This window comes from Quercus robur, chromosome 2, assembly GCF_932294415.1.
Source record: "Quercus robur chromosome 2, dhQueRobu3.1, whole genome shotgun sequence".
Classification (NCBI taxonomy): Eukaryota; Viridiplantae; Streptophyta; class Magnoliopsida; order Fagales; family Fagaceae; genus Quercus; species Quercus robur.
In genome coordinates, this window is record NC_065535.1 from 5788600 (window position 1) to 5801281 (window position 12682).

A 12682-nucleotide genomic window follows, 5' to 3' on the forward strand; every position below is an offset into this window, starting at 1 on the left:
GTGAGCTGCTTGTAGGAGCCTACGGAGTTTGTCCTCAGGCTGTTGAACCACCTCATTGCCATCGATCCCAAGCTGGATAGGAAGATCTTGCACATTAGGGCTTCGTTTTGCGAATAGATCGCCATTTTCTGGTTGAACTGACTCACGTGCTCTACCGGGTCTGTTCTGCTGGTATAGATGACGAACACCGGTTGGTTGAAGCGTCTTGGCAGCTTAGCCCCTTCGATTTTACTCGTGAAGGGTGACCTTGAGACCTGATCCAACGCCTTCTTCATGGCGTCGCTCCCCGAACCTTTGCTGGATGGGCTCTCATACTTCCGTACTGGGCGTGGTTCCTTTACGTAAGAAAAGGTCTCGCTTGGGGGGGTCCTTGACCTTCGTCTGTAACTCATGTCCTCCGCATTAGAAGACTCGCCTGAGTCAGAGGGAGATCGTCTTCGCTGTACACGTCGTAGCTTCCTTTTTAGGTCATCTATCTCTCGCTGCATGGCCTGGTGACTATTTCGCCTCTGAGACACGTGACTTCCTATCTCTGTGTGACTCTGACTCGTCCGGGTGGTATGCGCACTCCCCTCACGATTCCCCCTGCCGCCCGGGTTGGTTGGGTTATTTTGCCTCTAGGACTCGGCGGGTTGTGTTCGTTGGGAGTTAGCCTGGTGAGGATCCTCCTGGTGTGGATCTAGTTCTTCCATGCTCGACTGTTGCACTAGCTGATGCCCTAGCTCTTCCCACAGACGGCGCCAATTGTGGTTACACGATTTTCCTGACCCAACTTACGTTGATTAGGTCCTGGCCCAAAGCGCAACCCACAATAATTATTTGTAGAGGATGGGTCAAAGAACTTGGCCTCAGTGAACTTGTTCGGTCTAATGCATGGACATTATGGTTTGCAAAAAGAAAATAAAAAACTCCCCCATGGATCTTTCTCAAGTCTGATTTTATTTCTTTTTTTGTTACTGATACAGTTCTCCCGTCCCCTTTCTTTGAGGGACTCCACTACATTATATATTTCTCTCATTTTCATCTCAACCTTACACCTGTTAATCATCCAAGCATCCACTTAAGCACCTGTCCCATCAGACGCCCTCATCAGACCCTTTGTGAGTTGCAGAGGCCAAGGCGGTACTGTTCAGGAGTCTTTTTCTCATTAATGCGGCCAAGAGGGTGGTTGGGGCGCAATTAATGTGGTGGTAGCCTTCCGTGAGATATTTTGGATTTAATTCATTTTATATGTTGGGAAGATAAGCTGAGATGGTTGGGGCAAGTTCCTCGTCTGGGCTTCGTGATGTCCGAGGAGGAGTTACTCCTCGGACAGGTTTCCTTGGCGTTATTGGGGTTGAATAGCGCTTCATATGAGGCTTATCTTCGAACAGTACGCTCCTCGGACGGGCCTGAGTTTGGAATAGCCTATCATTTTTGGGCCGGGCCCCACAATAAAAATCCAATATTTTATTAGACATGATAAAATAGCCTCAATTGGACCACTAGACTGAACCTGAACCTTTTTTTTTTTTTTTTTTTTTGGCACCAACCCAACTTTAACACATGGCTCGGGTTTATTAGTTTAAAAATAAATAAATAAGAGCCCATTTAGTACATGTATTTATATATTTGTTTTCAATTTTTAAACAACATTACACGTACTTTTACACACTTTTCCATCCATACACATTTTTAGAAAAATTAAAAATTATTATTTAAATACACGTACTAAATGGACCTAAATATTGAATTATTTTTAAAGTTATCATAAATTGTGTTGGGTTAAAGAATTCTCAATCAATCCACTTGTTGGATTGGATTAAAAAACACCTTTAACATAACCTACACCAATCCGTACACACCCAAGTATACCCACATTTAAATATTTTATCAACTCTTTTCCTAGCTCTTTTTATTTTTAGTACCTCAAATTTCAAGTTTCAAATGTGTTTTTTTCGTTAAACTGAAGTTTTAAAACTGACTTGGCAAGCAAACTGACTTGCAATCTGATTTTGGATTCACAAACGCACAAGAGAGAGAGAGAGAGAGAGAGAGAGAGAGAGAGAGCGATTGAACGGACCCTAACCCTTGCCGCCTCCCTCCGCTGGAGACGGTGGTCTCCTGCCTCACGCCGCTCGCACAGCCTCGCCGTTCCTTCCTCCTCCCATCTCAGGTATTACACTTGTTTCCTCTGGTTGTGCAACCCAGTTATATATATATATATATATATAGTTTCTAGCTTGTAGGCCTAGTCTGTTATTGATTTTTTAGGATGCTACTTGTGCTAGGATCTATGTGAGAATCTAAAATATGCATTGCTAGAAAGCTTGAGTCTTGGAATGTTTTTGTTATGTGGAAATCATTGATTGAAGGTAGCAGATGTTGAGTAAAATAGATAGAGTGAAAAAGGGAAAAATGCGTTTTTAGGACTAGAAAGAAACTATGTTGCCGCCTTTCAATGACATCGTGTAATAGGCAAAAACTTGATGCGGTGTTGTACCTTAGGTTCCCCGGTTGAAATACAACAAAAAAATTGGTGTCTTTTCCAAAGACAATCAAATTCAACAAGGTTGTTTATTGGTCAATACTCAATACTACCACATGGTTGAATTTAATTGGGGAACTTAATGTACAACGGTATCGAAAGAACTGTATTTAAGTTTTACTCGTGTAATTGGTGTGTTTTCGATGTTGCCCTTTGCATAAGTTTGGGTATCTATTGTATTACTATTAGATATTGAGACAGGTTGTGGATTGCAACATTTATGATCTTTGCTAATTTAAGCTGCGCAGATCATTGTGTTAAAAGACCCTTGTTTGCATCTATATGACTAGCTTAATTAAGTTACTTGTATAAGGATCAGTTGAAGCCTTTATCTAGGACCACTTTGCACACAAGTGGCTGCTTCAGCGATGAGACTTGAGAGTATTTAAACAACGAAGGAGGATGAATTGCACAAAAATGATAGAAAAGTCTTATAAATAATCATCATACCTGCTGTAATAGTAATGAAGTGTAGCTTAAAATGGCATCTCCTCTCTTTGTAAGAACAAGGTGTAGGTGAGTGTGGGTTCAAGATCCACTGGGTGTGTGTGTAATTATCGATAAAAATTTTAATCATTATGCCTGCAGTTGGGTAGTAACATCTTTCTTAACTGTGTCAATCAGAATATTTCGCCCAATGTTGTGTTAGGCTTATGGCTTTCAGTCTTGGTTGTACATATTTACCATGCTTTATGATCAGTAAGTTGGACTTTGTGGTACTCTCATATAGAAAGATACTATGGTTGATAGCTGAAGCCTCTCATTAAACTGAAGTGGTTGGGGAAATAATTGAAAACCTTGCTAAGGCAAGACTCCCTGAATTTCAGAAGATTCCCATTTCCCAAGCTTATATGGAATTTCTTTTGGCCACTGAGTGGTGCATAAATTTCCAAATTCAGCTGTTCTTATTAGTGCTCAATCTAGAAACTATTTGCTATTGCTATGCTTGTTATATCACAAGTAAATATAATTTAATAAAATCTTTTCATTGCAGTTGCAGTGTAAGGTATCTGATAGCAAGCAAGTTCCAACCATGCTTCTTGGTGAGAACTCCATTCTGGAAACTCACTACGATGTTCTATCTGTGAAGGAGGATGCAAGCTATGATGAAATCCGCACAAGCTACCGATCTGCCATCCTAAATTACCATCCTGATAAATTACAGAAGAAATCTGAGACAACCAGCCCTGACCATGAGTTAAGGGAAAGATTTTTGAAGGTACAGAGAGCTTGGGAAATCCTCAGCAATTCGAATTCACGAGCTATTTATGATAGTGAATTGCGAGCTTCAAGACATGATACTGTAGTTGCAGATGATATCAGCTTGGAGGATATGACAGTTGAAGATACTGGTGAAGCAATGGAGCTCTTTTACCAATGTCGATGTGGTGATTACTTCTTTGTTGATTCCCTGGAATTGGGTAAAATGGGATATTCATTGTTGAGAGATGGGAATAAGATTTTATTACGGACACTGGATGCTTCACCGGCATCAGTGGTTCTTCCTTGTGGGTCTTGTTCTTTGAAAGTTCGTGTATTGATCAATTCAGATATAATTCTTTCAATTGATGATCATCTATGATTGTTGTTGTCATTGGCACTTTGTTTGATTGTGTAGTGCTTGATTTCCATGTCATAATTTCCTTCAATGTCTTCTAGGCAATCAGTTGGAGCAGTTGGGTAAGATACACTAAAATTGCCACTGTATGCTGTTAAGAAGACAATGAAAAATTTCCAGAATCTTGACATTATTTTCTGGACATGGTTGTTGTCTTGTTGACATGATAGAGTATGTTATTGGTCAAGAGCCTTGTAACTTAACTGGTTGGCGCCTAATGGCGTATCCAACAGTGACATCAAGAGTTTGAATACCCCCTCCCCCAATTATCTAATTATTAAAATAAAAAGAGAGTATGTTATTGGTATTTTCTTATGCACATAATGTATACCATCAATTATACATGTGCGTATACCTGTAAGATCTGCTCGTGGACATTTTTTCCCCCACTGAACTATTATTTGGTGATGCTGTTACTTTTTGGTTAATCTACAAGGCCAAAAAATGCAGCCTTAGAAGTATACGTTTTTTGCAGCTCAGTTAGACTAATTGGCTAACTAGTTATTTACCATAGAAACTAGAGAAACCCATGGTCTCAAATGTGCGTGGCACTATCCCACCCTGACCGGAACAGTATTGTTGATCCCCTAGTGTGGCTATTTTTTGCGGGAACTGATTTTGCTTGCCTTACTCCTTTATACATATTTTATTACCTTTCCCAAAAAGACCGTTTCTCTATCACATTTTTTCTTTTGAGAAAGCTCTTTCACTACTTTAAGGATGATCAAATATTTTTTTCTGATATAATCTTGATTTTTCTTATAATTTTTTTTCTATTATAAAAAGGGGATGAAAACGGGACACTCATAAAACAAAGGGAGAAGTTAATGGATGTTCTAAAGACATTAGTTTAAAAATTATTTTTAGAAACATTTTAGGGGAAAAAAATTAACTATCTTATTTACAGCTTTGTACATTCCACCAACCAAGATATGGGGGAATGTCTATGTGGTTGAATCTGGACCCTACACATGAAGTGGCTGTGAGCAAAGGAAGAGGAAACGTTGGCTACAAAGTTCTATCCTCAACCCGTGCCAAAGGCGTGATTGCCTTGGGAAGGAAGTAAGATATGCACTTGACATGGTACTTAAGCACTCACAAAAAGAGAGATAGTGACTTTCTAAGGTCAGCAGCTGTGAGAACACCCCATATTGGCTGAGTGCATGTTGAACCACTTCAGACACACGTGTATTACTTACAGTACTCTTGATGTCCCTCTCATTGTCTAAGAGTTTTTCCCTAGGCAATGGCAGAGTCACCTACCCACATGCCACAATGCCATGTTGGCGCATTCTCTCTCCTCCAGTCACCAAATAGTACCCCAGTTATGAAAAGGTCCAAAAACAAGAAAATGATGATTTGACACCTATTTTTGTACTCAGCCATATTCCTCAGATTATAAGAGGAACATGCAGCTGAACTTTTAGGGTAAGAACCCAAGTAAATCTTTTGAGAAGAGGGTAGAAAGTTGATAAGATAAGAAGACAGAAAATAAGGTCTCTCTTTTAAGGAAGAACACCCTTATTGTACAAGAGTTACCTTTTCTTTCCACATAATACCAAGCTGAACAGAGCAAAAATGTTCAAACCATGGTTTTTCATCCATTTCTTATGATTTTCCACGTATATCTTGTGTCCATTTTACATTCTTGCAATCACTTTCTTTTTCTTTAACTTTTGTGATGTCAAAACTTGTACCTTTGTCACTCATAAGCTTTTTTCATGCAGATGTACTGTTAGATAACCTATTTTATCTCCCATATAAGCTCAAATCTAACTTGCACGTACAAGGTTTTTATATTTTTAAGAGGGGAACTTAAGGAACTGTAGTTAAGGTATTGTACTTAAGTTTTGTCATTTCATGAAAGCGGTATTAAAACTTCTTTAAAATAATCCATTAACAAATGAACTAAGGGTGCTCGTTAATCTGAGGTGCTAATTAATTTGGCCCAAAAGCAAAACTAATTATGGTGGTATTTTATCTGGACTAACTTGGTAGACTGGGCTCACTAGACAGGCCTCACCCACTTATATTATGGAGCATTAGAATTGGTGGTGCTAAAAAACCATATTGCTATTTAACACCGTCAATACTAAAAAGTATGCTGCAATGGTGGAGGGAAAGCCAAAAAATTTGGCTTTTGAGCTAATAATGCATAGCCAAAGATGGCTGTGCAGTGTAACTAAGAAGGTAAAAAAAATCCCCGTGTGTGTGTGTTAAAAATATTTAGTATTCTCAAAAGAAAAAAATAGTGGGTTAATCACACATTGGAAAATGAGTGTAAGTTAAAGAGGTTTAAAGTTTGTGCTGTAAATTCAAGAGTTAGGCCCTTTTGGATATACACCACTATAAATTTTTTTAAGATTTTTTCCTCTTTTCCCATATGTGTGTTAAAAATATTTAGTATTCTAAAAAAAAAAGGTAAAAAAAAATTATTAAAAGTTATATTATTTTATTTTGTTGATGGTGGTTGTTGTTGTTTATTGTAGTAAATATATTATTTTATTATGTTGTTTATATTATTTTATTGTGTTAAAAGTTAAAATAAAATCACTGATGTTGGGTATTTTGTAAAGTAAGGTGGTAAAATAGATAAAGTAGTTTTTGTGGTGCCAAATTAAGCTTATCCACGGGTCGGTCTAGGTCGGGTTTATGCCCAACCCGAAACCAACCCAACCAGATCGGATGGTCAGAATTTCAACCTACCGTCGACCGAAGTGGTTGATCGGATCGGGTAGATCCGACCTTCAACGGATTGTGGTCAGTTCGGTCGGAGTTGGAGATTTGAAAATTGGCCGAAATTCGACGAGTTAACGGCAAAATCTCGGTGATATTTTCGCCAGATTTGGCGAAATCTCATTAGATTCGATGAGATCTTGCCAGATCTAGTGAGATTTTGCCAAATCCGATGGTGATTCTATGGATCTGGCTGAGATCTCGCCGGATCTAAAAAACTTCGCGGGGAAATGCTCCATATCTCAATTCGGTCAAGTTTCTTCGGGTTTTGGGGAGAAAACCTGCTAACCGACCCGTTGTTTTTGGGTTTTGGAGGCGAAAACCCGCCACCAACCGTCACTAGCATTAGGTCGGCCAATTCTCGAGCCAGATTGGACGGATGGTTCGGGTCACGGATTTTGTTGGACACCCGTGCCAAAATGCTAAATTTATGGCTCCACGGGATGCTCCCAGAATGCTTTAAGCCTAAAACTTCTCAGCAACCCCCCCCCCCCCCCCCCCCCCAAAAAAAAAAATTCTTATTTTTCTGTCCAATACTCCAAAATCCAAGTAGAATTGTCTATCAGACTTTTTTCTTTTTCTTTTTATTTTTTATTTTTTATTTTACTACTGATAAGAGATCATAGGAGTCTGGATAGAGATAGAGATCTTAATAGTAGTATGTTGAAGAATGGACTAATAAGAACTTATGAGCTTATCCTATCTTTCAGTGATAATCAATTTAAGCGATCGACAAGGCACAGAGCCAGGATATTTGCATATGCTTCTGTATGTATTCATGAAACCTTGGACGCTTGCTTGCTGTTGACTCCTGAGGTAACACTTTTTCTTATTCATCTATTTCGAAGAAACACAAAATTAGAGTTCATTCTATATTTTTCTAATTAGGAATTGAATGCCAAGGTTGGATCAGAGACCGAGAGAGAGTTATCTTTTCTGGATAACAAATAAATTGGGACCATTTCCAATCTTTCGTTTTCTTCATACATTTTGTTCCTTCTCAACTCAAAGCCCATGAAAATCTGTAGTTTTTTAATTAATAGAGTGTGATTCTCTGTTCAAAATTGAAGCTTTCAGGGCTGATATTTGTGATTATCTTTAGGTTTGATTTGGGTTTGTGTCACATACATCTGAGTATTCATTGGGAACTAGTTCTGGGTCTAGTTTGCTTAAGCTCAAATATTCACATGCAAAATTTACCAAGATGGATAGTCAAATTATTTTGTGCTAATTTGTTAGGAGTATTGTAATTCATTTTTTGAATACATGTGGCCGACTCTAACTAGTCTTTTGAGGATTTATAGCCAACCCCTAAATTTTGGGACTTGGGATTGGTTGTTGTTGTTGTTGTTGTTGTAGTATTGGCAATCATAGTCAAGAAAAAAAATTGAGATGGGTTCTGGAGAACAAAACCACAGGTGGAGTGTTTTTGATGGGGTCAAGGTTATTCCCGCAGCACCTGAGGCTCTCATGGCAGAGATTGATATAGCCATTTCTAAGCTTGAGTATGCTCGTGCTACTGCTAGGCTTGAGTCCCCATCTTCTTCTTTTTCTTCATCATCATCATCATCTTCTTCTTCTTCTTCTTCTTCTTCTTCTTCTTCTTCTTCTGTATTAAATAATACGAGCTCGGATTCAAGTCCAAGGCCTCTGTATGATGCCCGACTGGCAGATGAAGCTTACAGAGCAGGATGTGCAGCCTTGGCTGCTGGCAAGCTTGATGAAGCTCTTTTCTCTTTGAACATTTCTCTCTCTAGATGCCCACCTGATAAGACTAATGCCGTTGCTAAGCTTCAGTCTCTCATTGCTCTTACATCTCAGCAACTCTACAAGTCTCCCATTTGAACTGCTAGGTACTTTTTTTTATACTTTTAAATTTGTGATTTTTATACATTTTTTTGTTAATTTAATGATGTTGTATAACATATCTCTTTGAACTGGTAATGAGTACAAGAACTAAAAGTTTATTTTTTTGCTTGATTGTCCTGATTTTCTCTTCATGCCCCACGGTGATGTTTACACTCTATTTGGATATTAGGAAAGGTGAAGGAAGTGGAAAGAAAAAGTAAAGAAAAGCTTAAGCAAGGAATCTATTTTCTTAAGCAATTCAACAATTTCCTTTTCTTTTACTTTACCCTTTCCAAGAGCTAATCAGGTCCAAACGTTTTATACTTCCCACTGCCTCTATAACCTTCCTGTATTATGTTAAAAACAAGGAAAGCAATGCATAGAAATATAGGTTTGTATCCATTAATCTTATGTATTATTGTATAATCTTGCAAATCGAGGTCTTTAATATGCTTCCATAATTCTAAAATAGTGAGGTATATTCTATTAAACAATTTGAACATTAGTAATTCAGTGAATCAATGTGCTTGAAATTAAAATGGAGAGAACTTTAAGAGGCACTTTTGATCTCCCAATATTAATAATTAACCTGGACTTCAGTTGTTATTAAGCTAAAGTCATTGTCTCTATCATTTTAGGAACTCAAGAAATATTCCAACCGGATTATATGTTAAACTTTATACTACAAAATCCTGGTATAAGGTTTTTATTTTTCAATGTTACTTTGATCGGAAGACTGCTTGATGTTACATGAGATGTTTCTCTAATCTGACTATGGACATATATTAACGCTTCAGCATTTTATTTGTTTCTCATTTCCTTGTTTCTTGAATTTGTGTTTTAGTCAGCCTTTGCCCTTTTCAATTTGTCTCTGCCTGGAGTGACCATTTTTGTTTTTGTTTTTATGAACTTGATAAATTACAGATGTTGGTTGCAGATCTTTTTATTAAAAACCTGTGCAATTGATTGGAGACCACTTGCTGGTTCAATAATGGAAGAAACATGAGGGAGTGCTCATAACAAAATGCTGCAGGATCTAATTGCTTGTGGATATGGTTTGTTCACTTGCGTTTAAGTCGCTAGTGGGCACTGGGAAGGCAGGTTTTGCTGCTTTGGTGGACATCAGAATCAGACAGCATGTCAGCTTGACAAACTTTTCTTTATGTGGCCATGTATTGTCGGTTAGGTGTGTAAAAAATTTGTATGTTATGTTGATTGTGTACGAATTCCCACATATATACTTGGTCGTTGTACTGAAACAATTTGGCAACTCAGATTTTTGTTTTGTTTTGTTTTTTTTTTTTTTTGATATGTAACTTGGCAACTCAGATTATATTGTACGGTTCCTTGCATTCTTTTGTTTTGAACTTTTGATACATCTTTCACAACAGTACCCAATCTCCAGAAAAACAATAAGAACAGGGACACAACGTTTTTCATAACTGTTGACGTGGTTTGTTGTGATTTGTGCATAATAAAAGTGATTTCAATGTTAGATCCATATGAAAATGATATTATTTCAGTCATACCTAAAAAAAAAAAAAAAAAAATTGTGTTCCTAAAATTGCTCTCTGAAAAGAATGATGCAGTCAAGCTGTTTAAGGTGCATAGTAGATATAATGGATGGTAGGCTTAATTTCAGGCCTCGCACTTTGTTTCTATGCAAACAGTTCAATCATTTTAATTGTTTGGTAGAGCTGAATAATATCCTGGAAAAAGTGAATATTATACTGCTTTGAGGAAGTTCAGGCTATCTTTAGAGGCTTGAAAGTTGAAAGTGAGAGATGACCTCAATTGATCCATGTATATGAGTTTGATTTGCTAGTCCTACTGGGTCACTGGCCCTCTCAATTTTCACTCTTCCCAAAAACCTGGAAATCGGTTCTGTGTAGGTTAAAATATAAGAAATTAAAGAATTCAGTAAGATTTTGTCGAGGATGATTGTTTCAGTTACTGGAAAATTTGGGTCTAATGACAATAGAACGATGCCTCTATCTAATTGGCGGTTTACTAGATCTCGACCACTTTTTTTTTTTTCTTTTTTAAGTGGGAAGTTCTAAATGTGCTTTTGAAAATGCACCCTCCCTCACTTTTTTGCCAAAGATAGTATTTTTGACATCATTTCTAAATTGATATTTGTAATTTAGAAATTACAATTTACATCCTTAAACTATCAAAAGGATATCAACGTGTCTCTTCCATTATGATCTCTCACATTTTCAACTTTTCACTATTAACTTACTTAAAACCTATATCATTTTTTTTTTCTTTTTTTAAATCCAAAATTACATTATTGTGTGTGGGTTAATATCCAAATTTAACAAATTATTCTGCCTCAATTTTTTTGGGATATATCGATAGTTGAAAGTGAGGAAATTTGAATATTAAATGTCTCTATTAAAATGCTAGAACATGACAACTAGTTGAGTTAAAGTATCTTATCTATTTTGCCTTAAATACTGTAAATAGTATGATAGCATTTTGGTCTCCCAAATAAAGCCCTACCATAAGATATGGCCACTTATTAATACCTTTCCATCGTCAAATTGGTGGTTTACTAGACCACTGTTTTAGGTGAAAGTTTTTTTTGATAAGATGTTTTAGGTGAAAGTTGGTCTCCCAAATAAAGCCCTGTCATAAGATATGGCCACTTATTAATACCTTTCCATCGTCAAATTGGTGGTTTACTAGACCACTGTTTTAGGTGAAAGTTCTAAATGTGCTTTTTAAAATGCACCCTCACTTCTTTTTGCCAAAGAAAGTTTTTTTGACATCATTTCATGTTACCTTATGTGCCATGCATACAAGAATTATGATTTAAATTGATATTTGTACTATGACTACTAAAACATATCAATGTGTCTCTTCCATTATAATATAACTACTAAACGACCTTTCTAAAGCTTATATCAATTTTCTATTTTAGCTTTTCGTTAATAACCTATTTAAAGATCAAGTTTAACAAATTATTCTGTCTCAATTTATTTTTTTGGATACATCGAATAGTTGAGAAAGAAGAGATTTGAACATTAATGTTATGTTTGGTAATAGTTTTTTGTTTTCTATTTTTAAAAACTTGTTTTTAGGAATATAAAGAAAAAACAAATTTCTTGTATTTTTGAAATAAAAAACATGTTTGGTTAGTTGAAATTAAAAAAAAAAAAAGTTTTTTGAAGAAAAAAATAAAAAAATATGTTGTTATTAGGATTTGAATTCTAATGTTAACTCATTAAATGAGACATATTCATTAAATCAAATGCGTGTTTTCTTTGATTTTTGAAAACTAGATACTGAAAACCAAGGTTATCGATTCCGTATCTTACCGGCTGGAATATATCGTACCGGCCAGCAATCCGGTACGCTCGACTCCCCTGTTTCGTATCGGAAAAAATACCAGCCATACCAGCGAAATCTGGCTGTACCGGCCAGTAATTGGATACCGGACCGAAACATGAAATATACCTTCTTTTTTCTTTTTTTCTTTTAGTTGATGTTAAAGTTTAAAACTATGAATTATTTGTTCTTAATTGAAGTAATGTTTTATGGTAAACATGAATTTTTGAGGTATTGTTTTATGGTAAATAGAGATTTTGTTTGGGTGTGTATATACATATATTAAATATATAAAATAGCGGTAAACCCAAAACGGTACACCGGTATTGATCGGTATCCAAAATATATCGTACCGGTGGCCAAACTGGTACGATATTGACATCCTTGCTGAAAACAGCATTTTGCATGTTTTCTATTTTCTTTACAAATTGAGTTTTAAGAACCATTTTTGTTTTTTGTCTATTTTGAGTTGCCAAACAAGTTTTTTAGTTTCAAAAATAGAAAATTATTTTTGAAAACAGAGAATAAAGAAAAAAAAAAACAGTTACAAAACATATGCTAAATGTCTGCATTGAAAATATCAAAATATGTCAATCAGTTGAACCAAAGGATCTTAATTA

General features: G+C 36.4%; 1 protein-coding gene and 1 long non-coding RNA gene across 2 annotated transcripts; both read left to right on the plus strand.

Moving 5' to 3' along the window:
- The first annotated feature begins 1869 nt into the window (after positions 1 to 1869).
- LOC126711287 (uncharacterized) lies at positions 1870 to 4452 on the plus strand. The gene is made up of 2 exons (XM_050411255.1): positions 1870 to 2155; positions 3522 to 4452. Exon 2 carries the CDS (start codon positions 3561 to 3563, stop codon positions 4107 to 4109), a length of 549 nt encoding a protein of 182 aa, XP_050267212.1. The 5' UTR covers positions 1870 to 2155; positions 3522 to 3560; the 3' UTR covers positions 4110 to 4452.
- A 2940-nt stretch (positions 4453 to 7392) lies between these two features.
- On the plus strand, positions 7393 to 10019 carry LOC126711303 (uncharacterized). The gene is made up of 2 exons (XR_007650287.1): positions 7393 to 8734; positions 9667 to 10019. It is a non-coding gene; the product is annotated as an uncharacterized LOC126711303 (long non-coding RNA).
- Positions 10020 to 12682: the final 2663 nt, after the last annotated feature.